The sequence below is a fragment of the Plecotus auritus genome (assembly GCF_963455305.1).
Source record: "Plecotus auritus genome assembly, chromosome: 1".
NCBI lineage: Eukaryota > Metazoa > Chordata > Mammalia > Chiroptera > Vespertilionidae > Plecotus > Plecotus auritus.
Genome location: NC_137770.1, coordinates 174962154 through 174989672, shown reverse-complemented (window position 1 = coordinate 174989672; position 27519 = coordinate 174962154). Strand labels below are relative to the sequence as shown.

Below are 27519 nucleotides of genomic sequence, written 5' to 3'. Positions count from 1 at the left end.
ACTAGATATCTATTTTATGCTTTGTTCAGGGAAAAAAAAATTGAGAATACGCATAGTGTAGTAAGGGGGGAAAGAGATGTAGAAAAGAAATGGTACCAGAATACCACTATTTTAAACTTTATTTTCTGTTAAGCATAAACCCAAGCGTCCCGAACAAGTGGCTTATAAATAAACGTGTAGCACGATTCCTCCATAAGTTACAAATTATCTACTCATTCCCATATTCTTTAGCAACCATGGATAACTGGGCCATGCAAAGGGTAAGGATTTATTTGTAGGTTATTAATGAGGTAATGGCACCTGTTGAGGTCCAAGTCCCTAGCAATTTTTGGAGGTAACAACAGTGGTCCTCAATTTTCTGAAAGAAGCATCATTTATAAAAAGCTATATTTTATGTAATGAAACTGAATATAGAACATCAACAAAAAAGTAATTCCAGGTCAAAGTATGACAGAAAACACAAACTGTCAAAGCAGAGTTATATGTACACACAGATTTTATTTGTCTTCGTTGCCTAGTTGATGAGACCCTCTTAGCCCATTTTGTTGTATTTAATGGCACAGTTTGCCCTTCTAATCCCAGCCTAACAACTGCACTGTCTGTGCTGTTCAAAAAAGTAGGGGCGTTAAACAAGGTGAAAGAATGGGGACGAATCAGCAGAGATCAGGAGCACTTTTGTCAGCAGTGAGTGGGTTGCAGAGGGTATTCTCCTGTCGTGCCACCTTGCTGGGAGCACCACCCTTCCATCCCAAGGTCCTCTGTGTCATGGCTGTCTGACCTTGTGGCATGTCACTTGTTCATTTGTCCGAACTTCTGTTTCCTTCTCTGCGACATGGGGATGATCCTGCCAGCACTGTCTACCTCACAGGGTCATTGAGAGGCCAGGGGTGAAGCAGGCTACTCATACATAAAAGAGAAGGAAAGACACTGGTGCTTCTTCGGGACCTGCCATGGGCCAGGCACTGTGCAGCCCCGCCGCAGGCCTCCCGGGTCACGTTGTTGGCCCATGTGGTAGATGTGGAGCGTGAGGTTCAGAGAGGCCACTGAGCTGGAAAAAGAAAGAACTGGGATTTGATCCCAGATTGGCTCAACCTGAAATCCCCTGCCTTTAAAAAAAAAAGAAAGAAAGAAAGAATTAACTTTACTGAGCATCTTTCTGCTCTGCACCAGAAACTGTGTTAGACATGGTTCTGTAACGCTCTTCTTTAATAAAAGTTATTCTGTACTTCCTGGGTGCTCAACACAGGAGAAACCATAAAATCTTAGTGTTTGTTTATCACTGAAAGAAAATAGGTTATGACAATGTTCTTTTCTTTCTTCTATTTTCCTTTCTTCTTCTTCTCCCTCCCCATTCCCCCTCTCACTCTTCTCTTCCCCACCCTCTCCTTCTTCCTATTATATTCTAACTTGCAGCCTAACAGAGAAGACTCCATGCGTAGTTGAATAATGTCTGTGACATGATGCTTTTTATGAAGGAGGGTTCCTTGAAAGAGTGTTCTTCTGCCACCTCCCAACAATCTCTGAGACCTCTTTCTCACCACACACACCAACAAAACCCAGAAAACAGGTTTTTCAAGAATCGCTTTCATGTACCAACACTGTGCTAGGCAAAGGAGAAGTACAAAACGTTGGGCAGACTGGACAGAGGGGAATAAAAGTGATCAAGCCAAGTGGTACCCAGTATAATACAAAATGTGAGTGGGCTTTGGAGGTGTACACACCCGCGTTTAAAGGGCTACCCACTCACTCCAGTTATAGGAAAGATGGCGGTTCACTTCGTCTTCATGTGCCTCAGTTTCCTTGGCTGTGGAATGGGGTACCACTGCGGACGTCCACAGGGCTGATGTGAAAACTGGCTGAGTTAACATGTTCCCTTTCCTTCCATAAAAACAGTAAGTCAGGTCATACAGATGTGTGCACTCTGGGCATTTAACAAGCAAGGGAGGTAAGACAAGAACCCTGTGGTTGCCACCTGGTTTTATCATCTTCTCGTCGCAGTAAGTTGCCTGTAGTTTTCCTGTCCTGCTCTAATGATAGTCCCAAAGAAAGGGACAGAAGTGGGGTTTTGTGGACTAAAGTGGTGAGGAGTGTGTCATGGAAGACTGAGAATTAGGTCTTACCCTTGAGAAATGGGTGGTTCTAGGTAGAAAAGAGAAGGAAGGGACAACCTCAGGGGGTAGGAACCACTGAAGGAAACTGAGAAGTGGGGGCGAGTTTAACGAATAAGCAGACTTACCACAGAGCCTTTGCACGTGCTGCTCTTCCTGTCCGAATGCTGTTCTCAAACCCCTCGGCTCCTACTCACCTCTTCCCTCGTTCTACGCCTGTTCTTCTTCCAGAGCTCAGCCCTCATTCCTCCTTCAGGAAGTTTGCTCAGACTTCCTGACCCAGTCAAATCCATACAGTATGTCTTTTGTCAGTGCTTCACAGTTATGCATTTGCATTTATTTGTGAGATTCTCTGATTATTATTGGTCCTACTCTAATTCCCCTCAAAACAGGGGCTGTGTCTGCTTTGCACTCACTCTGTATCCCTTCATTCCCTCACTTACTGCAGGGCATGAAACATACAGGGGCTTAATAAATAATCATTGAATAAATGGACACATTTTGGTTATCAGTGAGGATAGGAGAGTTGATAGTTGAGATTGCTAATCCCATTAGGTTCCAAGCACTGTATCAGCTCATTTAATCCTTCAAAACAATCCTATGAAATCAAGTGTGTTACTACTTTCATATAGAGGTGGAGAAACTGATATCCAGAGATGTTAACCATCTTTCCCTGTTGACCCAGCTAATAAGTGGCAGCAGAGGGATTTGAGCCCAGCAGCCTGGCCTCTGAGCTCTTGGAATTAACCACATTGCTTTTTTCCTCTACCTCTTCTTTAATTACCATCATCATTATCATCACTTCATGAGGAAAACTAAGCAGAAAAAGAACTACTTCATGTGTCACGTCTTACCTTCATGTTGACTCTACATTCTGCCAGAGTGATAGGGTCACATTTACTTAGCAAGCAAACTGGTCACTTCACATTCTGATTCCCAGAAAATTCTAGACAACTTCTCTTAGTCATGTACTCAGCCAGAGCATGGCAGAGTTTTTTTAAATAAAAGGAAGTGATTTGACTAAGTTTGGTATTATCTGAGACCTTGGTTTCTACTTCTTACTCAAAAAGCAGATCTAGCCTGTGGTCATCAGTAGGTATTGAGTCATGAAGCTCCTGGAAGAAACATTTAATTCATCAAGGAAGCCACAGAATCCTGAGCGCCCCCAAGAAGGGCAGCTGTTACTATAGTAACATAATTATTACTAGAAAATTAACGAAGCCCAATAAAATATGACACTCTGGAAAAAAGATTTACCCTAGGGATAAAAGGGGCCTTAATTTGTCATTTATACTAACCACCTGCCTTTAGACAGGATTTTTTTTTAAACATTATCTCAGGGCAGTTGTATTATTTAAAGATCTCTGGGTAGAGAAGTACATTATATACACTAATAAAAGAGAAAGATGCAAATTGACCATACCTTTGCAATGCCCACCAGCCAATCAGGAGTGAGTATGCAAATTAACCCAACAAAGATGGTGGGTTAATTTGCATACACAGGAGCCGAGCCTCTGGGCAGTGTGGGAAGGCAGAAAGGCAGCTCTGGCCGGAGCGAAGGCGGTTATAGCAGCCAGGGGAAGGAAGGCCCATTCTTGCACAAATCTTCGTGCATTGGGCCTCTAGTAGTAGTAAAAAAGGTAATAGGTAACACTTGTGCACTATTGTTACTTACTGGTCAGCGATCCAAAGACTTTACATGCATTAACTTATTTAATCCTCACAAGAAACCTGTAAGGTCCTGTTATTATCCCCATTTTACAGATGAGGAATTGAACACAGCCCAAGGCCACAGCTAGTAAATGATAGACCTGTCCTTAAACCCAGCTCGTCTGCCCCTCAAGTACTTGCACTTACAATGCCCCCTTGATAGCTGATTACTCAAGTTGTCATCTGTGTCTCCTTGTCTGTAACTGAAAACTTACCTTGTGTTTGAGCCATTAGTGTTTAATTAAGAGCCTGCTATGTTCAGACTCTTTCAAAAATGATTCCACCTTTCTGGAAGATACAGTTGCTTTCTATAAACTTAACTTCCAAGGGAAATGCTATTCAAAAACATAAGAGGGAGGCTGAATAAAAGGAGTCACATTCTCCATAAAACAAAGGAATTTCCGAATCAACTGCAAAGAGCTCTCAGCTATCCTAGCATTTTATAAAGTACATCACACCCTCCCCTCTCCCCTCAATGTTAGAATCCATTTTGCCATATAACCTGAAAACAGTATCATGTGTTTTCTGTCTCACACTTCAGCTTTCTTCTCTCAGTCAGTATTTTGGAAAGTCCACAAAACCCAGGGGCCTCCCTGTCCTTGCTCTGTGGTCTGTGTAAAAACCAGATGATGCCATGCCGACCTGAACTCTTTCAAATGGCTCAGCGCATTAGTCATCGGCAAATTTTTCAGGTACCTTTCCTCAGAGACTACCCAGTTCCTCATTCTTGCCACCCTTTAATCGTGAAGTCATAGAAAGAAAATATGTGAGTACTTTTGGGAGACACCTCCCACCTCTTCCCTTCAGTGACTGATTCCTTCCTAGTGATGACGTTGAAGGGCCCAGATATTCAAAGTGGTTGGGCTTTCATCACTGGATTCCTTCTGTTGTCCTGCTTTGGTGGAAAGCCTGCCTGATTTCACCCAAGTGAAGCATTTCATCATGCCTTACACTGTTGCATTTCTGTGCTTAGTGCACTTAAAAAGTGGGATTACATGATCTATCTAGTGCTGCTTCCACTGTTCATTTACCACTGAAGAAGCCCCTGTGGAGTGTGTCCTCCTAACAAAGACCAACTTCAGATGTCAGCACCAAACGCACAAAACTGGCCTCAACGATCCAGGGAGTATGTAGGGACAACAGCCAACTTTGGAGCAAACCCAGTACTTTCCATCCCCTGTCCTGTCCTGAAGGGGCAAAGGCTTTCTGCCTTTATAAAAGGTAAAGCATTAAGTTCATAATTAGTGTTATGCCCAGAGGGCTTTTTAAATGCTATGCCTGTTTAAGAAATTATTTATTTGTGCTTTGAGGTGGTCAAAACCTGACTTAATTGTAAATATTTTTTGTGATTAGCTTGGCTCTACAAGGACGGGAGGCCACACCCACAGGTGGCTGTGGTCCTTGGGAAGGCCTGTTAGAGGATTCGGAAGCAAACTCTTGCCCTCTTGCCGCAGCTCTGAGTTAAGGTTTAGGCAGAGAAGCCCTAAGGTTTCCAGTGGAGCCACACTGTTGGTTAGAGGGTAGTCTCTCCCCCAAAACCTCCTGGGGAATAATCCCAGCTCATATCAATTTACCAATTCTTGCAAGGAGAGATTGGATTGGGGGGATTGCGGGGGCGGGGGGGTGGGGAGCCATCCTGAAAAATCTTAATGAAACCCTGCATCAAGGAAATCTGCATCTGTTTGGTGATATGCTAGTAGAAGCAGACTGGTTGAAAGTCTGTTCCCAAGAAATTTTATTGGCAAATGTAGGTTCTTCCTTAAGTTCACCAGATGGGATTCCTGTCCACTTGTTTCCCCACCTGAGCTAAAGGCTGCTTGTGCAGATTAAAATATTTCTAATGATTGTAGAGTTGAGAGACCCTGGATTTAGGTCATGCACTTCCTCGAAAAGAGCCAGTATGAGTCTCAGAGATAGGATGACCAACTCTTAGCTCTGAAAGTCCTGTGTACCAGGAAACCCTCTCAGTTCTGAGCAAACTAAGATGGATGGTCACCCTTTGAGGAGTTACAATGTATTTCTAACAGTTTGGCTGAATTTATGACAGGATTCTGATTCATAGGATTTGGGAAAGTAAAAACTAAAGCCATTGGTCTTTTCTGTTAATATGAGTTTAGTGTTGGGACTCTCTCAAAGAAGGAACCTATGGTCTGCTCTAGGGGTTTGAGGAACAACTAGAGGAGAAAGGTTGTCCAAACTCCCTTTGCTTAAAATGTAATCATCCCCTTGCTGTTTCCTTTTTAGTGGAATTATCATTTTAATGATATAACAATAAAAAAGATAAATTACCTTAAATGGGAAAACCTGATTTTATGAAATAAGAGCTCAATAGGTGTCAGATAGAAAGATTTGCACCTTGGAAGCGCACTTACTTGAATTAAAGAAAAGTACTATGATCTGGGCATCTGTAACTCAGTTATCGGAGCTCATAGCAGAGAGTGCCAGGCTCAAGTTTCCTAACCAATCACTGCAACCCTAGTCTGTGAGCTGGGGTGTCCATTGACAACCTACAGAGCCAGGTCCCTGGCAAGACTCTCCTGCCTATCTCATGGCAGAGACACAGGATGCACTGCGCCTGCTCGCATCACTCCTTCCCTTGATTTCTATTCTCCATCAATCCCAGTTCCCTTCTGACAGATCTTTTACCCAGCTTTTATGACTGAAAATTGTGATGAAAGTGCAGATGAAAATGTATTCTTGGTTAGTAGGAAGAGGGTGCTTCGTGGCTACACAGCATCCTAAAGATGTGCTATTCCAACTTCAACAGTACAGACTGTATTATATTTGGTCTGCTACCAAATAGTTGATCCTCCACACACAAAACAACCACCATTAGCATTTTGATGTATTTCCATCCCATCATTTGTTCATCACATATTTTTAAAAACAGAGCCTATTTTTTATACTTGCTGGCTTGTCCTAAGCATTTTCTATACTGCAATAGAGTCAGGTGCACTCACTTTTATTTATTTATTTATTTTTCAAGAAATCTGATTTTTGTTTGTTTGTTTGTTTGTTTGTTTTAGAATCTGGCTTGCTTTTATTTTGTTATTTTTTTAACATTTCTTTATTGATTAAGGTATTACATATATGTCCTCATCCCTCCATTAACCCTTTAACCCCCTCCCACACTCATGCCCTCACCCCCCTGGTGTTCGTGTCCATTGGTTAGGCTTATATGCATGCATACAAGTCCTTTGGTTGATCTCTCCTCCTTAGCCCCACCCTCCCCTACCTTCCCTCTGAGGTTTGACAGTCTGATCGATGCTTCTCTGTCTCTGGATCTGTCCCTGTTCATCAGTTTATGTTGTTCATTATATTCCATAAATGAGTGAGATCATGTGGTATTTATCTTTCTCTGACTGGCTTATTTCACTTAGCATAGTGATCTCCAGTTCCATCCATGCTGTTGCAAATGGTAAGAATTCCTTCTTTCTTACCGCAGCATAGTATTCCATTGTGTAGATGTACCACAGTTTTTTAATCCACTCATCTGATGTACTCACTTTTAAAATGTGCTTTTTACATAGATCTGCAACTATATGGGACCTGCAAAGGTTATTGTTCAGCTGGTCACAAATGGAAAAAGCATCCACCTGCATGCACACAGCCTGGTGGGGAAGCACTGTGAGGACGGGATCTGCACCGTGACTGCTGGACCCAAGGACATGGTGGTCGGGTAAGTGAGTGGATGTGATGCCATGGAGAGCAGATAGAACATGGCACCCAAGACTTGGACTGAAAAGGCCCTCTTTATTAGGGGTCTTTCCACGACCCTCAGAAGGCTGGAAATGAAAACGTGTGCCCTCTCTTGGATTCTGAGGCATACAGTATCCACATGCCTGGTTTCCCTGATGCAGCCCAGTTTGCACCTGTGGTCCTGGCCTCATTACTTATAGCACCTCCTTTCCCTGTCAGAAGTGGCTGATAGATTACATGGCCACTTGATCTTGTGCCACTTTTAGCAAAAAATTTTCTTCTGGAAATAAAGATAAGAGCAAGTTAGAAAGAATAATTATATCAGAAATCAACACTTTATGAATGGTTTTATACTCTTGATGATTCCTTTAATGGAGTATTGACTCTGGATTTATAGTGTGAACATTTTGAGCATGAAGTGGATAGATAAATATTATTTCAGTTCTGTGCTACTTAGGGAGTGTGCCACAGGTAAGAAGTCAAGGAATGCAAATTTGTTTTTGGCATTAATTAGACTTGAAATGTAAATACCAAGTGACTTCTTCATTTAAGGTTGGTCAACCAGCGAAAGAAGTATTAAAATAAATTCAGTCCAAAAGCAGTAAGAAATTTTAAATTTATTTTATTTTATTTTTAAAAATAGTTTTCAGGGTTTCCTAATACTGGTTTAAATATTTTGTGATATAATCCCAGTTAATCTGGACTGTTCACTCAAAAGAAAGGAATTGCTTAAGTCAACTGTAATTAAGCTGATGGTAGCATTTCAGGCTTTGAATTCCGATCAAGTTTCAAGTCATTTGTTATTGGGGAGGCCGAGCTTTCATGTTCCTAGGCATTTCTTTGTTTGACTGTGAAAATATTCAAGTGTGAAAAACCTAGAGAGAGAGCTTTCTTTTAAGTCACTAAAATCTGATGCTTTTGATGTTAGAAAAAAAAGGACTCTAGATTGGAGGAAGAAGCTTAAATTGATTTGAAAAATTCAACTGTGCTTTATATAAACTTGTTTCAACATCCTCCTGAAAGACTGGCCTGTTTCCTGTTGTGTGTCACGGTTGGTTCATGGTCAGTGTTGGAATAGCCTTGCAGTTCCTGACTGACCTGTGAGAGCTCTGAAATGCTGGGTGACTGTCAGAGTTTCAGACAAATTGATCACTTAGTGTTTCTGCAGATTTACCCCAATAGGCTGCTGTCAGTTTGAAGTGTTATTCTCGTTGGTCCTGTTTAATCTGTGTGATAATCATATCCTTTAGAGGAAATTATGGATGAAGTTCCCTACTAATAGTATTTGTTATTATAAAACTTGCAGTATGTTGTCTGTAATTTGGTGTTTCTGTGGTTTAGTTTAGTAACCTTTCAGGATTCTCGAAGGAACTAATGGCTATTTATTTGGGGACCTACAGCAGAGTCTAAGTAAATTCCGTTTCCAAGGCAAGTGAGGAAATCTTTTACTCTTTTGCAGTGCTGGAGTGTGGGGTTCAGTAGTTGGGAGAACACATTCATTCACACTGCATTCATTCATTCATTCATTCAACAAACATTTTGACCATCTAAGTTCCTAAATTTGATCATCAAGGTGTCTGGTCATAGTGCCGTAGGACTTCCTAACCCTATACAATTTCCCTGAGAAATTTAATCCAGAGATGCCACTTGAGAGTTTCAATAGACTCAGTAGCCTCTTGTTCAGTGTTCTGCAAAACATTGGTATTCCCTTTGTAATTTGATTTTTAACAGAAACTTTTGCTTAAAATAGTTCCCAAAATGCAGTATTTCCTTCATGATTCATTTCTCTCTCTCTCTCTCTCTCTCTCTCTCTCTCTCTCTCTCTCTCTCTCTCTCTCAGTTTCCAATGTTAGAACCTGTTGCATTTTAGTTGAAAAAATGTCATGCTAGTAGTTTGGAAACCAGAATTCTCTTTTCATTTCTGTCACTCTCAACAGTAGGACTGGGGATAATTTTTTTAAATATGTTTTTATTGATTTTATAAAGAGGGGAAGGGACAGGGAGAGGGAGATAGAAACATCGATGAAAGAGAAACATCTATCAGCTGCCTCCTGCACACCCCCTACCGGCTATTGAGCCCACAACCCAAGGCATGTGCCCTGACCGGAATCAAACCGTTACCTCCTGGATCATAGGTCGATGCTCAACCACTGAGCCACCCTGGCTGGACTGGACTGGGGACCATTTGCATGACTTCTTGAGAACTTGAATTTCTTCCCTTCTAAAATATGTGTTGAGCTACAGAATTCATCTCCAGGCTTTTTACATCTCCATTATTCTAGACTAAACTGACTTTACCTAATGTTATGGAGTAACATGAGCAGACTTGCCACATATGTATTTGTGGTATGTCATCGATTATTATTTAGTTCTAACATGTAGGTAAGAAGAGCACATAGAGAAATTTAGGAAGATAGCCAGCGTTATTCCTTAGACTTGTCAATACTAGAAATGGAAGATAACCTGTTTTCAATAATATAGCTTAGGCCAAAGGTAGATTTACAAGCAGGGCACTGATCCAACACATCAAAAAAGTTATATTAAAAGGGACACTGAGAAGATAAATAACCTTTAAATTATTAAAACCAAAAGAATTGCCTTTCTTTGGGGTTCTCAGTAAAACTTAATTTTCAAATATATTTTATCTTTATTAAAATATTCATGATTGTGGGTTTGATTGCTTTAACTTGAGGGATTTGCCCTTTTAAATTTTTTTAGTTAGCTTTAATTTTGCCTTTATATTTCTTATTCATTTATTTAGTTAGTCTTTAGTGCTGGTCCTCATAAATATAATCTTAGTTTGGTATTATATTTTTAACCCTGAATATCAACAATCTGGTTCAACAACATTTTGGTTCTCTGAAATTTTCAGGCAATAGAAACTGTTGTTTGACTTTGCCTTAAGCAACTATCCTCACCAATAATCACCACACCCTCTGTTTGCTTCCTGACAACCCTAATTTAGAGATGTGAAGTCTTTTTTTTTTAAACTAAAATTTATGGCATATACCAATTAGTAAGCACTAGAAGTAGATATATAATTTTTTAAAATGCAAAAGCGGAATGTGGCCTCCCTCAAGGAGTTAGTGCAGACCATATTAAATTATTGTTTTTGAGGGTCCAAAAACAATCAATAATTGGCAATTTCATCTGGGTCAGCCTTAGTACACACAAAAGAAGTGTTTGGAGAAAACAGGCAAAGTATGGACTAAGATTGTAAGTATCCAACTTCCAAATTAGGGTGTGAGTTAGAGGCTGCTTTTTTTATATATCAAAAAATTTAAATTCTTGTGGGCCAAAGAAATTATGAACAGTGTCAAAATGGCAAGGAACTGACAAGCTTTACACTGGAAATCCAACAAATATATTTATATCCAGAATATCTTAAGCAAATTACTTTACAGACACTGTTTGTAGACTTCTTTTATTTATTTATTTTAAATTTATATTTATTGTTGAAAGTATTACAGATGTCCCCTTTTTTCCCATTAATCCTGCCACCCTGTACCCCTCCCCAGGCCTTCACTATTGTCTGTTGTGGGTTATGCATATATGCATATAAGTTTTTTCGTTAATCTCTCCCCACCCCCACCTTCCATCTGAGATTTGTCAGTCTGTTCCATGCTTCTATGTCTCTGGATCTATTTTGTTCATTAGATTTCACATATAAGTGAGATCATGTGATGCTTGTCTTTCTCTGACTGGCTTATTGCTCTTAGCATAATACTCTCCAGGTTCCTCCAGGCTGTCTCAAAGAGTAAGAATTCCTTCTTTTTTATAGCAGTGTATTATTCCATTGTGTAAATGTACCACAGTTTTTTTTTTTATATATATATATATATTATTGATTTTTTACAGAGAGGAAGGAAGAGGGATAGAGAGTTAGAAACATCGATGAGAGAGAAACATCGATCAGCTGCCTCCTGCACACCTCCTACTGGGGATGTGCCCGCAACCAAGTTAGGTGCCATTGACCGGAATCGAACCTGGGACCTTTCAGTCCGCAGGCCGACGCTCTATCCACTGAGCCAAACCGGTTTTGGCTGTACCACAGTTTTTTAATCTACTTATCTACTGATGGGCACTTGGGCTGTTTCCAGGTCTTAGCTATTGCAGATTGTGCTGAATGAACACAGGGGTGCATTCTTTCTGATTGGTGTTTTGGGTTTCTTAGGATATATTCCTAGAAGTGGGATCACTGCATCAAATGGCAATTCCATTTTTAATTTTTTGAGGAAAACTCCATGCTGTTTTCCATTGTGGCTGCACCAGTCTACATTCCCATCAGCAGTGTATTAGGGTTGCCTTTTCTCCACATCCTTGCCAGCACTTGTCATTTGTTGATTTATTAATGATAGCCATTCTGACAGATTTGAAGTGATACCTCATTGTTGTTTTAATTTGCATCTTTCTGATGATTAGTGACTTTGAGCATTTTTCATATGTCTTTTGGCCATCCGTATGTCTACTTTGGAGAAGTGTCTATTTAGGTGCTTTGCCCATTTTTCAATTGGATTGTTTGTTATCAATGAAATCCCTATTATAATACCAATGACGTATTTCACAGAGCTAGAACAAATAGTCCAAAAATTTACATGGAACCAAAAAAGACCCTGAATAACTATAGCAATCTTGAGAAAGAAGAACAAAGTTGGAGGAATCACAATATCAGATATCAAGTTATACTACAAAGCCACTATAATCAAAACAGCCTGGAACTGGCACAAGAATAGTCATATAGATCAATGAAACAGAACAGAGAATTCAGAAATAGACCCACGCCATTACGTTCAATTGATATTTGACAAAGGAGACAAGAGCATACAATGGACTCAGGACAATTGGACAGGTACATGCAAAAAAAATGAAACTAGACCACCAACTTACACCATATACAACAATAAACTCAAAATGGATAAAAGACTTAAATGTAAGTCATAAAACCATAAAAATCCTAGAACAAATCATAGGCAGCAAAATCTTAGACATCTCTGGTAGCAATATATTTACCAATACCTCTAGGGCAAAAGAAACAAAGGAGAAAATAAACAAATGGCACTACATCAAAATAAGAAGCTCTGCCAGCAAAAGAAACCATCAACAAAACGAAAAGGGAGCCCACTGTTTGGGACAACATACTTGCCAATGATACATCTGCTAAGGGATTAATTTCCAAAATATGTAGACTGCTTTTAAATCTTATGCGAGCTCTGAAGTCAGTGTTTGAGTCCTGAGAGGAATTTTGGGCAGGTAAAGGGGCAACTTTAGAATCCCAACCCAATGACACTGGGATTCAAACCTTCCCAGAGGATAGCAGCAGTCCCCAGCTGTCGAGGATGCTGGAAACATCTGGCCCAGTGCAGAGGATATCAAACCTGGCTGTGAATTAAAGCCACCTTAGGTCACTTTATAAAAATACTGATGCCAGCCCTACTCCCAGAGATGCTGATCCCTTTGGTCTCGAATAGTATAGAGCAGTGGTTCTCAACCTTTAGGGTGATTGGGAATCTCCCAGAGGAGTTGTTAAAACACAAGTTGCTGAACCCCACCCTCAGAGTTTCTCATTCAGTAGGTTTGGGACAGGGCCCCCAAATTTACATTTTAATAAGTTCTGAAGTAATGCTGATACTGCTTGTCTGGAGATTTCTCTTTGAAAACCACTGGTGTGGAAGAACATGGCATTTTGAGTAAGAAACAGGATTGTAGTCTTGGTCTTATTAGCTGTCAAAACCTTTCTTTTTTTATTTTTGTCAGGTTTTATTGAAGTATAATTTAAAGACTGTAATATAAACCTTTAAAGTGAACAGTTCTATGAATTTTGACAAATACTCGTATATGCACCACTGTCAAGGTATAGAACAGTTCCATCATCCCCCAAAGTCTCTGCTTGCCCCTTTGGAATCAACCCCTCCTCCCATTCCAGGCCCTGACAACCCCTGATCTGATTTCTAGCCCTATAGTTTAGTCTTTCCAGAACGACGTACAAATGGAATCATACAACATGTAGCATTTTTAAATCTGGCTTTTCACTTTGCATAATGTATTTGAGATTCCTCCAGGTTGATGTGTGTATCAGTAGTTTGTTCCTCCTAGTTTCTACATGGTTTTGCATTGTATCGGTGTATCACAGTTTGTTTAGCCATCCACCTGTTGAAAACATTTGGTTTGTTTCTAGTTTTTTTTATGACAAAAACAGTTTTTGTGTGAACATAAGTTTTTATTTCTCTTGGGCTTGGGTAAATATTTAGTGGTATTTTAGGGATGCATTTATGTTGATAAGAAACTGCTACATTGTTTTCCAAAGTGGCTGTGCCATTTTGCATCCCATGTATTTAACATTTATGATTCTCAATTTTTTTAAGGTGCATGTACTAATAATAGTGTCTGCTCTTCATTTTCTATTACGTTTTATTATAGAAACTTTCAAACACATACAAAAGTAGAAAGAATATAATTGATCTATTCTTTGTACCCATCACCCAACTTCAACAATTATTACATAGCCAGTCTTAATTTAAATATACTCCTGTCTAGACAATCTTTCAGTTATTGATATCTGATTTAGTGCCATTGTGATAAGAGAATACTTGGTATGATTTGAATCCTTTTCAATTTATTGAGACTTTTTTATGGATCAGACTATGTTCTGACCTGGTAAATGATTCTGGGTACTTAAAAAGAATGATTAACCTGGTCAAGTTGAATCAACGTTCCATAAATGTCAATTAGGTCAAGTTGTTTGATAGTGTTGTTCAAGTCTTCCATGTCCTTACTAATTTTCTCCCTACTTGTTCTATCAATTATTGAGAGAGGGTGTTGAAATCTCTGACTATATTTATAGATATACCTAGTTCTTCTTTCAGTTCTGTAAGATTTTGCTGCTTATATTGTGAATCTCTTTTATTAGATACATAAACATTTAGGATTCTTATGTCTTCCTAATGAATCAATCCCTTTTTCATTATGAACTGATCCTTTTTATCCCTAGTAATATTCTTTGCTCTAAAACCTACCTAAACTGATATTAATATAGCAGTTTAACTTTCTTTTGATTAATGTTAGTTTGGAACATTTTTTTCCATTCTTTAGTTTTAACCTATTTTTGTCTTTATGTTCAAAGTAAATATACACTGTAACAGTATATAGTTGGGTCATACTTTTTTACTCCATTTGACACTGCCTTTTAATTGGGGAACTTAAATAATTTATATTTAATCCAATTACTGATATAGCTATGTTCAGATTTATCATCTTGCTGTTTGTTTTCTGATAGTCACATCTGTTTTTGTTCCTCTTTTTCTGCCTTCATTTAGGTTAATTATTTGTTATGATTTCATTTTACCCCCATTTGGTTTATAACTTTTTGTATTTTTAGCAGTTAGTTTATAGTATACATCTTACTAGTAAACTTAATATAGTCTAACTTTAAGTACATTACATCTCTTCATGTATAGTATATGAGCAGTATACTTTCTTTTTTTGTCAAAATCAATTTCCATCCTTTTTAAAGTTTAATTTTATAGTATTCATTTTGAATAATTTTTTTAATTATAGTTGATATACAATATTATATTAGTTTCAGGTGAACAACATAGTAATTAGACATTTATATATCTTATGAAATGAGCACCCTAATAAGTTTAGCACCCAGCTGACACCATACATAGTTACTACAATATTATTGACTATATTCCCTATACTGTACTTTTGAAGAGTAAACTTTCATTTCTTTTATCTTGGCTTTTGTGCGGTTGTGTCATATATTCTGTGTGTGTTTTGAAATAAATATATGTATAACTATATTATATATATATATATATGTAAATATATATGTTACTAGAGGCTCGGTGCACAAAATTCATGCACTGGTGGTGGGGGGGATGTCCCTCAGCCCAGCCTGCACCCTCTCTAATCTGGGATCCCTCGCACAATCCAGGACTGCTGGCTCCTAACCACTCACCTGCCTGCCTGCCTGATTGCCCCCAACCACTTCTGCCTGCCAGCCTGATCACCCCCTAACTGCTCCCCTGCCGGCCTGATTAACACCTAACTGCTCCCCTGCCAACACGATCGCCCCAAACTGCCCTCCCCTGCTGGCCTGATGGCCCCCATCTGCCCTCCCCTGCTGGCCTGGTCACCCCCAACTGCCCTCCCCTGCAGGCCTTGCCCCCCCCCAACTGCCCTCCCCTGCCAACCTGGTTGCCCCTAACTGCCCTCCCCTACCAGCCTGATCTCACCCCCAACAGCCCTCCCCTGCAGGCCTGATCTCGCCCCCAACTGCCCTCCTCTGCTGGCCAATTTGGTTATGATTGGTCGGTTTCTATGCCAGTCAGCGTCAAAAGCTCCGTCTCCTAGGCAGCCATTGGCTCCTCACATTTCACCCAGATTTGGTTCTGATTGGTCGGTTTCTATGCCAGTCAGCGTCTCTGGGGCTATCAACGGGGCCTGATCAGAAAGGCAGGGCTGATCAGCAGCCCCATTAGAGGCCTGGAGGGAAATGGAGGTGCAGCTGCTGGCCAGGCCCGGAGAGAAAGAGAGAGACAAGTGCTGATGAAAAGCTGCCACAGAGGCTACAGATCAGACCCTGCTTCTCTCTTCAGGCCTCTTCCCAGGCCTGCAGCCCCCTCAGCAGTGAGTGCTGGGTCACCATGCCTGCAGCCATAGCAGTCAGTGCTGGGTCACCATGGCAACCCAGCGCTGACGGCAGGACTGACTTCTGGTTGGTCAAGCCTCCAGTCATTGTGGATGTGACGGACCCAGGGTTTTTATATATTAGGATAACACATGTTGGTCTAAAACATATGATGCAATATATTGTTTTTATTTTTGCTTTAAACAGTCAATTATCTTTTAGAGAAATTTCAAATAAGGAAAAATGTAATATATTTACTATTTGCAGTGTTCTGCATTCTGTTTCATAGTCAAGCGTCCATCTGAGTTCATTTTCTTCTACCTGAAGCCCCTCCTTTATTTTTTCTGTGGTACTGATCTGATGCTGATAACTTCTTTCAGTTGTTGTACATCTTTAAACTCTTTGTTTCATCTTTGTTTTTCAAAGATATTTTTGAAGAATATAGAATTCTATATTGGCATTGTTTTTTCTTACATGTCCTTGATATATACTGCTCTAGGGTGTTCTGGCTGGCCTTAGTTTCCAGCAAGAAATCTCTCCTCATTCTTATTTTTGTTCCTATTCCACAGTATATCTTTTGTTCTCTATTAGCCTTCAGATTTTTTCTGCATTATTAGTTTTAAGCAATTTCATTATAATGGGCTTTAGTGTAGTTTCCTTCATGTATCTTGTGCCTTAGGGTTTATTAAAATTCTTGGATCCCTGGTCAAAAACTTTTCAGCCATTATTTTTTTTTTAATTTCTTTATTGATTAATGTATCACATATTTGTCCTCATCCCCCCATTCCCATCCCAAACCCCTCCCCACGCATGCCCCCACCCCCCTGTTGTCTGTGACCACTGGTTAGGCTTATATGCATGCACACAAGTCCTTTGGTTGATCTCTCCCCCTTACCCCCACCCTCCCCTACCTTCCCTCTGATGTTTGACAGTCTGATCGATGCTTCCCTGTCTCCGGGTCAAAAATGAGACCAGCAATAATGGTTATGCTGAGAGGCAAATGAATCAGTCTGTAGTGTGTTTCTTTCTGGGCCAACAGTTCTTTGAGTCCCAATTTCAATGTCAAACAGTTCCTTATGTGTACATGTCAGCAATGATATTTCAGTTCTGAATGGTGGACAAATGGTGGTAATGCAGGTCCGACCCTCTCTGGTTTGGTCCTGGGCAACCTGCAGCGACGCACAGCTGCTGACTGCTAGTATGGCAAGGCGTCATCAGCGTCTTCCATCTCTGGACTATTTCTCTTCTGTCTTCATGGCTGGAGCAGTCCTGTCAATTCCTCTCTGTTGCAGGGATCCACATGGTCTTAGAGTTGTTTTCTGAAAATATACAAACATATTCTCGACCAAAAGTTAATAAAGGAATCTTTTCTATAAATTTGACTTGGGAACCTTTTTCATTTTTTAAGGAAAAATATCCTGTAAGTAAATTACATCTAGAAAATTTTTACTTTAGAAAATTAACTTTCATTTGCAATGCTAACAGTAAGACACCCATGAAAAACACATATGGTGTCAAAACAGCCATTATATTTTAAAATATTTTTTCCATTCTTCTTTTCTACCAATCACATGTATATTTGGCTGTTTCAAATTGTGTCACAGCTCATTATCAGTTCTTTTAAGAATATTTTTTATTTTTTTCCTGTTTAATTTTATTTTTTTATTTTTTTTATTTTTTTTTATTAAGGTATTATATGTGTACATTTCTTACCATTGCCCCCCACCCCACTCCCAAACATGCCCTCACCCCCTAATGTTTTGCATCCATTGGTTATTCTTATATGCATGCATATAAGTCCTTCGGTTGATCTCTTATTTCCCCCACCTCTCCCTAACCTTCCCGCTGTAATTTGACAGTCTGTTTGATGCTTTACTGCCTCTGTATCTATCTTTTTGTTCATCAGTTTATAATGTTTTTCATTATCCCCAAATGAGTGAGATCATGTGGTATTTTTCTTTCATTGACTGGCTTATTTCACTTAGCATAATGTTCTCTAATTCCATCCAGGTGCCTACAAATGGTAAGAATTCCTTCTTTTGTATGACAGCATAGTATTCCATTGTGTAGATATACCATAGTTTTCTGATCCAGTCATCTGCTGACGGGCACCTTTTTCCTGTTTAATTTTAGATAGTTCTATTACTATGTCCTCAGATTCACTAATCTTTTTATCTGTCGTGTCTAATATGTTCTTAATCTTATCTAGTGTATTTTTATTTTCTGACATTGTAGTTTTCATCTCTACAGGTTTGTTTGGGGTCTCTTTTCTACCTTCCATAATGCTTTCTGTTTTCTTGACCATTGAGTGTATGGACCATATCTATAATAGCTATTTCAGTGTACTTGCCTACAAATTCTGTGTGCTCTCTCATTTCTATATGTGTTTCTATTAATTGATTTTTATCCTCATTATGAGTTATATTTTCCTACTTCTTTGCATGCTTGGTAGCTTTTTTATTGGATGGCAGACATTTTGAATCTTGGATATTGCATGCTGGATTTTTGTGTGTGTGTTTTTAAATATTTTTGAGCATTGGGATAAAGGTAAATTTGAGAACAGTTTGATTCTTTCTAGACTTACTTTTATGCTTTGAGAGGGAAACCAAAGTAACCTTTACTCTAGGGTTAATTTGATACCATTAGTAAGGCATTTCTGAATATTCATCCTGATGATTTATGTAGTTCAAAATTTCTTGAATTATTCCAGCCCTGTGTGTCTTCCAAGAATTGTTTGCCTACTCCTCTCTGGTGGTTCTTTTCCCAGCCTTGGGTCATTTCCTCACAGACATGCTCGATAGTATTCAGCGGAGCACTCAAGGTGAAGCCCCTGTATACCTGAGTGTCTCTCTGTATGTGATTCTTTTCTCTCTGGGGCTCTGCCTGTGAATTCTAGCCTCCTTGGCCTCCTCAAATTTTTAACTCTGTCTCCTCAACTCTGGGAGATCACCACGTCCTATTTGGGGCCCCCTTTCCTGTGTTGCAGTCTAGAAACTCAAAGCTTTAAGCCAGCATAATTATAGGAATCATTGTATTTGTTTCCCTTTTCTTAAGAATCACTGTCCTGTGCTGCCTATTGTCCTGTGTATGAAAACTTTTTATGTGTTTTTTGTTGTTGTTGTTGTTTAACGTAAAAGGTTCAATCTGGTCTCTGATACTCCATCATCACTTGATGCAGAAGACTGACTTCTATATTGTTTCATTTATTATCAGAGTAAATTCACTATTCACATAATGAATAATGAGGATGTTGTCTTTTCTACATGGATTAAATAGAATAATATACCTGAAAAGTACCCTATAGATGATGAAGTGTAAAGTGCTACAAAGATATTTGCCATTGCCATTACCTAGGGGAGTACCTGGTTTTCCCATAGTTTTGGATGTTCTTTATAGGAATAAGGCCTAAAGGGCCAAAAAATGGAGATTTGGTTTTTGAGAAATTACCTATGCCTCCATGCATATTAGTATGCCATGTTGTATATTTTTCTGTGCTGTATTAATTCATGCATTCATTGATTTAATAGATATTTATTAGACATCCATTGTTCTAGATACTGGATATCTCTGCCCTCAAGGAGTTTAAATTCTCTCTTAGCATATTTTCTTCTGTTTTTGTCTCAGCTATCCCATTTTTTCCTATCACTGTCTAGACATGTGTCTCATTCTATCTGTGGGCCTCTGTCTGAAGGCTCATCTCATTCTGCCTTCGCTCTTATATTTTTTTACCATAGTTTATCTGGTCTTTACACATTGTTATATTATTTGCTTCATTCAATCCAGTTGTCATATATTTCTATCTTCTCTGTACTTCTCTTTTTTCCTTCTTTTTGGGTGAATGTCAGAGTAAAACAAAAGACCTTCCAAACACTTACCAGGCTTTAAAAGATCTGTGCCACCACTTCCCTCTTTGAACCCCTTGACCTCTTCTTCATTTTCCTCTATCCACCTTGGCCTCCTTGCCATTATTGTTTTTAGAAAACACCAGGCATGACCCTACTTCAGGGTGCTTGCACTTGCTATTCTTCCACATATCTACGTCTTACCCCTCGCTTCCTTCAAGTCTTTGCTCAGTTGTCGTCTTTTCAATGAGTCCTTTTTGGCCTCTCCCTATTTTAAAGTGCCATGCCTTCTACTACTTCTGTTCCCTACCTTATTTTTCTTGGTAACACTTATCTTCTAAATTATACTATAAAATTTGCTTCATTTCTTCTCTGTTGTTGCACTAGCATATAAATTCTATAAAACTCAGGGATTTCTTTATTGCTGTCAGGAGCAATAGGACACTGCCTGACACTAATAAAGAGTTGAGTCAATATTTGTTGAATGAATGAGTCTCCTTAGTAAAGTGCTTTTTTGTTTGTTGTATTACATTTATTAAATATACTTCTTTCATATACCTTATTTAAAAAACAAATGGTTGGAGCATTATATATATTTTCTTTAGAATCCCTTAAATTGCTTTATTTAGCTTATTAACATATTTTGTCCTGTAGGTATGTAACCTTCATGATAAAAGGTTCTCCATTCCCTGATTACAGATATACCTTCAGGCATGAGCCCATGTAGAATTAGAAAACATTCTAGTAATAATGAATAATTTCAATCTTATAGATAACCTAGGAGGAAATGGAATTCCTGGAAGGGGGACCCCAAACAGGACTTAGACTTTAAATCCCATTCAGAAACCCAAGGATAATCCAAAGACAACAAACCAAAAAATTCTTTGAAATATAATATTCCTCTTATTCTGAGAAAAAGTTAGAAAAGTTAGTAGTGTATTTGAATTAAAATATTTTATACAACTCTCCTAGAAAATACTTCAAAATGAGTCCATGTAAAATTTTCTATTAGGTTATATATACCTGTCTACCCCACTCCCTGAATCATAATTTGAAAGTCTAATACACTCTAAAAGCCAAAAGGTTTTGCTAAATTTACCACAGACTTGTTTAGTGGAAAAACCCAGTCTGTTCTGAAGGTACAACTGGTTATAATCTTTATTTTCCCATTTGGTGATTCTACTTTATATATTTCTGGAGAAATACTAATGCGTTTGATTATGGTGTGGGCCCCAGTGATTGAGGACCTGTGTGTGTGTGTGTGTGTGTGTTTTTTTTAATTCTCTATGCTCAAGTGAAACCATATATTCTAGTCATTGACTGCCTAACCTTGGGTTGTTGTTGTTATCGTTGTTTTCCCCAGCTTTGCAAACCTAGGTATACTTCATGTGACAAAGAAAAAAGTATATGAAACACTGGAAGCACGGATGACAGATGCGTGCATTAGGGGCTACAATCCCGGGCTTTTGGTGCATCCGGATCTTGCCTATTTGCAAGCAGAAGGTGGAGGAGACCGGCAGCTCACAGGTGAGTGTCACCCTCCCATCCTTGCTTTTTTGAGAGCTCAGGCTCTTATTTCTTGTGTGCAGACTATGTCCTCATCTGGATGCCTCCAGTTTCTCTTTCTCTCCATCTGTACCCCAAGCTATTCCTACTCTTTCCTGCTCAGAAACGTTTGATGACATCCTACTACCTCTAGAATAAAATCTGTACCTCCGTAGCCTGGCAAACAAAGCCCTCCCAGGCTGGCCCCACCCACCTTTCTAGCCTCATCTTCAGTCCCACCTGCCCCCACCTCTGCCCACCTCTGCCCCCTGAACATTCATGCATCTCCATTCCTTTGTATGTGTATTTCTCTACTTAAACCCACCTTTTCCTTTTCAACCTGTCAAAACCAATTCATTATTCAAGACTTATTTTAAAAACAATTCCTCTCTTTTATCTCCCCCAGCTCACCCACTTATAAGGAATCTTTCTTTCTTTGGATACTTCAGGCACATTATAAACTATTGTCTTTGTCATTAAAATGCTATGATTTTATGTTTTCCTGCCTTCACTCATATTTTTTTCTTTCAACCCCAGACCTTGTCCCATCACGTGCACCATTTCTGCTTTTATATATTCTCCTTTAGTCTGGCCAGATGAGCTCACATTCAGATGATCCAATCATCATTTTCCACTAACTGTTCCAGCTTCTGATATCCAGACTCTAAACCTTCTCACCATCTTTGACTCCTCCTCTACCCTGTGCTGCATGTCCAGCTAGTGGTCCAGCTATGCTGTGCTGTCTCTCGTGCTCCACTCTTCACTCCATTTTGGCTGCTCTGTCTTTGTCTCTCCTCACTTCTAATCCAGTTTACACTCTATGGTCAGATGGATCTCACCACTACTTAGCGTCTCCCAAGAGCTTTCCCCAGTCTACATTCCCAACTCTATTTCCCACCATGTCCCTTCATGTCAAACTGAACTACTCCATAAGGCGCCATGGTTTCTCACTTCCTCGCCTTGCCACATTCTTTCTATATTTGAATCTTCCCTCTTTCTAGAATGCCCTTATTCACCCTCTTCATAAGTGCAAGTTCTACCATCCCTTCAAGATTTAGAGCAAATGTCTCTTCTTCTCCAAAGCCTCTGGGTTCTGCCCTCCTTCGGAATTCCCTATCACTTCATCTGTAGCTCTTGGAGTGTCCTCATCACCTGAATTATCACCTTTTATGATATAAGATAATTATGATTATATCCATCAGCATGAAAGTTCCATCAGGGGGCAAGGAAGGAGCCAAATGCAGTTGAGTCGTTCAGTTCCTTCAAAAGTACTTTCTGAGTACCTACTATGTGCAGAGGAGGGTGCTAGGCACTGTGGAATGAACACAGTCTCTGTGCTCAAAGAGTTTGGGGATACTTAATTTTCACATTTCACAAAACCACCGATGCACAGTTGGCTTATTACATTTATTCCATTACATTGTTTGTATCCTCAACTCTTACTATAGAGAGAAAAGGGAGAGTTCGTGGAGAGATAGGAAAGGAGAGGCACTTTGCTACATGGAGGACAGATTTTACTGTAATCCACAGGAAATGCACATCTTCTTTTGATGGCTTTAATTTTGGATGACATACATAGAATAAATTTTAAAATTTTATTAACAACATGAAGAATTTTTTTAAAACAACACAATTTTCATTTCAAGCTTATGTTATTGGGCCTTAATAAAAGCACCCTATCTAAAATGCTCTCGCTTCACCCTTGCCCTGTGGCTGTATGGTCCTAGATCGGGAAAAGGAGATCATCCGCCAGGCAGCTCTTCAGCAGACAAAGGAGATGGACCTCAGCGTGGTGCGGCTCATGTTTACAGCTTTCCTCCCGGACAGCACTGGTAGCTTCACCAGGCCCCTGGAACCCGTGGTATCAGACGCCATCTACGACAGCAGTGAGTGCTTGACTTTCCATGGGAGGCAGCTCTGAATAATGTCAAAACAGACTTGCAGCCTGCCCGGGCAGTTACTAGCTTTGAGACCCTGGGCAAGTAATTAATTACTTGGAGCCTCATGTTCATCATCTACAAAAATGGGAATACTCTAATATAAAAAGTTGATGTCGGGGTGGAGAGGGTCAGGGGGGAAGAGAGGAGACATCTGTAATACTTCCAGCAATAAAGATAAATTAGGAAAAAAAGTTGAAATGTTAAAAGGTGCTCAATAAATGTAGTTATCTCTCAGATGTGCATTTTAGTCTTTTACCTGTAATGCCAAGGCCTTGCTATGAGGGTATAGTGTTTGTGCTCTTAGATGAGAAAAGTATCTTAATTTTTTCCATTGGGAGTCTGAACAAAAGTTAATAAAATACAACTGTTTTTCTTACCCACCTAATTCTCACATTCTTGATAGCTTTATCAAGATAGAAACTTCAGCCCTGGCTGGTTTGGCTCAATGGATAGAGCGTCAACCTGCAGACTCAAGGGTCCCGGGTTCAATTCCAGTCAAGGGCACATGCCCAGGTTGCAGGCTCGATCCCCAGTGGGAGGCGTACAGGAGGCAGCTAATCAGTGATTCTCTTTAATCATTGATGTTTCTATCTCTCTCTCTCCCTCTCCCTTCCTCTCTGAAATCAATAAAAATATTTTTTTTAAAAAAAGATAGAAACTTCAGGTTAACTGAGCAGCATAGATAGTATGTGGCTTCAAATTTCTATTTTAGTCTGTGGTTCCTAGAATTTTTAAAGAGTTTTACAGTGCTCTTCAAATTTACCATACAAATTTGTGTAGTAAAATTTTTGGTATGTGTGAAGTTTATTAAACAGATATTCCCAGAAAGCCTGCAAGTGCACTACGTAGGCTCATTGACAGTTTCTAGGGTTTGGTCTAAGTAGGAAACTCCAGGCTCCAAGGACAACTAACTGATTTCTCTAATTTAAACAAGTTTGAAAGGAAGTGAAAGAGTTATAAAATGATGTAGACTCATATATAAAAAATCATCTTAAAATGCAGGTGTTGGGGAAACAAGAAAAAAGGAAGCTTTATACCATTACCACACAAAACTTTTGCCCTAACCACACAGAATTCTAATTTAGTTTGGGGAAAAGAAATATAACATCTCCATTTTTCTTTTCTGTAGAATAAAAATTCTTAGATAGGTTAAGAAAATGGTGTTTCTCCTAAGTTTATAGGACTCTTGTAAATGGTATATCACTATCATGGAAATAAGCTTGGGCTAAGTCTTGACCTAATTGAAATTCCACCAACCCATGGCTTCATTCCTCCCAGAACGTCAGCAGAGTTCTCTCTTTCTGTCTCAGTCTCTCTGACTGTGTTAGTGGGAGAAACCGAGACTGCTCCTCTCGGCCTCCTCTATTTGGGTGGTAATGAACGACCCATACCCAAGAGTGCTCTGCGAACTTCAGAAGGCATTTTTGTTTTATTTGTATCCTTGTTAAAACAATATGAGTGAAAGCATCTATTTTAATTTTCATTTGGTTAATCTGTGCTAAGGGCAGGGTCCCTCATAAGAGATTGGTTTATGGGGATACCGTAAACCAGGTTGTTTGTGGAGCTGAGGCTAAACCAGGATGGTTTTTGTTTTTCTCCTGTGGACAGAAGCTCCCAATGCATCCAACTTGAAAATTGTACGAATGGACAGGACAGCTGGATGCGTAACTGGAGGGGAAGAGATTTATCTTCTCTGTGACAAGGTTCAAAAAGGTAAATATATGATGTGAAATATTTTGAGTGTGTCTGTGAGTCGCTTTTTGACAGTGGATATCCCTTTAAAATTTACACATTTCACCTCTTCCAACTGTATCTGTACTTTTTTAAACCCAACCAATTCATTTAAAAATTTTCAACAGAAGTAAAGAGAAATTCTAAAATGGTGGTAATCAGTGACACGTCAATGTTTTTATGCTTCAAAGTTTAGTATCTGAACTTCATTAAACTAAACGAAATGAGAAATAGTCCATGCTTCAAACACACACACACACACATACACACACACACACACACACAATAATGTTTATGTCTATTACATGCTGTGCCATTGAGTCAGCTCTGACTCCCAGCCATCCTATGAATGAGTGATGTCCACAATGTCCTGTCCTCAACAGCCCTGCTCGGCTCCTGGAGATTCATGCCTGTGGCTTCTTTTATGGAGTCAATCCATCTCATGTTTGTTCTTCCTCTTTTCCGGATGCCATCTGGCTTTCCAGCATTATTGTCTTTTTCAAAGAATCTGCCTTGTCATGATGTGCCCAAGTTGTGTTGTCATTTTTGCCTCCAGTGATGTTTTAGGCTTAATTTGCCGGAAGGCCCACTGGTCTCCCTAAAGTTTTGCATAGTACCAAGTTGTTTCTTTTGTTTACCCTACAGTGCTTTGTTGCAACACTGAGAGAGCTTCTGCAGCTGCTTTCCCATGACATTGGGATGTGGGCTAAAGAAAAGAAAGAATAAGGATGATAGGGAAATTCTCAGAGCAAATTTCCTTCATAATCTTGACTTTCAGAAAAGGTTCTTGACATTAATCATGTGAAATATAGTACAAAATTAATAAATTAGCAGAAGCTTTCAGGGATTTTATTATTTTCTCAAACTTCACTCATTTTTGAAGTAAAATGATTGAATGTATAGTATAATAAAGATCTGTTCACTACAAAGTGAGGAACATTTTTAAAATAAGCAGATACACAACTGGAAATAGAGCCTCTAAATAAATGAATTGTGGCTTTCAAAAGAAGAAAATTTTCATTTGAGGCTAAACGCTCTGAGGTAAAAAGTCTGAAAAAATAAATCAGATTTTAAGGTAAATGTATATGTCTTTATCCAAAAAAAAATTACACTTTCTCTCCTTATCCTGGTTGTCAACCTTTTTAAACCCATTCTAGTCAAGTAATAAACATTTCCAGATTCCTGGGCAAGCAAGCCAGGGAGATGCCAGCCTGTGTTACACTGTCCTATTTCTGCAAAAGTAAAATCCATGACTGAAGTGTGAAGTGTAGGCATTCTAAATTTAATCTGAAGGGACTTGATGAACTTAATATTTTTAACAGTTTTCCAGTAAGGATTAATAAAGTATTATAGTGAGGCAGTATAGCAGAGTGTTTAATAGTAGAATATTTTAAGTCAGAAACTATACTGTCTGTGTTCAAATCCTGGTTTCTCCATTTACTACTATTCAACCTTGGATAAATTACTTAACCTCTCCGGACCCTAGTTTTTCTTCTGCAAAATGAAGATATTAATAGCACACCTACAAAATTATTGTGAGGATTAAATCAGTTGATATATACATATAAATCACTTAGAACTGTGTCTGCCATATAATAAATTTATATGTTAAATATTATTATGTAAATCTTGATTGAGTTGAACCACATTTCAGGATTCTGATATTCCTCACTATCCTTCATCTTTCTCAGAAGTGGATTGGTTTAGAGATGGAGAAGTGGGAAGGTCAAAGATTGAGTAAGAGAAAACTTAAATTGAATAGGTAAATCTGTCATTGTAAATGAAACCTGGGACCCATTACTACGGTAACTAATAAAAAAATTCAGTGATTTGTACAAATTTTAAATTATTAAAAAGTCAATTTCATATTAATTACTTTCAAAAATTTAAGTACACAGTAGGTAGAATCTTGAACCAACTTTTTTCCAGCATGTTTATAAATATAATTACACTATGTGAAATTATACACCTGACTGTGCCTGTTTGCAGATGACATCCAGATTCGATTTTATGAAGAAGAGGAAAATGGTGGAATCTGGGAAGGATTTGGAGATTTTTCCCCAACAGACGTTCATAGACAAGTAAGTGGATGATGATGATAAGTTTACATTTTTGCCTTGTTGAAATTTACTGTTTAGTTTCCATATATGAAAAAGGAAAAATTGTAAATATTTATTTAACTTTCATAAAAGACTACTATTTTTAAGATTCTTATAGGTCGTTCAGAAAAGGTATCTACCATAAATTTATGGGGAAGGTTCTATAACAAAACACCATAGACTGGGTGGATTAAACAACAGAAGTTTATTTTC

At 39.0% G+C, this 27519-nt stretch overlaps 1 protein-coding gene across 4 annotated transcripts in view; it reads left to right on the top strand.

Moving 5' to 3' along the window:
- Positions 1-27519, top strand: part of NFKB1 (nuclear factor kappa B subunit 1) — a 134816-nt gene that overhangs the window by 68696 nt on the left and 38601 nt on the right. For all 4 annotated transcript variants that reach the window (XM_080687780.1, XM_080687779.1, XM_080687778.1 and 1 more), the window contains 5 exons: positions 7349-7497; positions 21355-21518; positions 23264-23422; positions 25085-25189; positions 27197-27288. In XM_080687780.1, coding sequence (XP_080543906.1) covers positions 7349-7497; positions 21355-21518; positions 23264-23422; positions 25085-25189; positions 27197-27288 — 669 coding nt within the window. The remainder of the gene's footprint in view (positions 1-7348; positions 7498-21354; positions 21519-23263; positions 23423-25084; positions 25190-27196; positions 27289-27519) is intronic.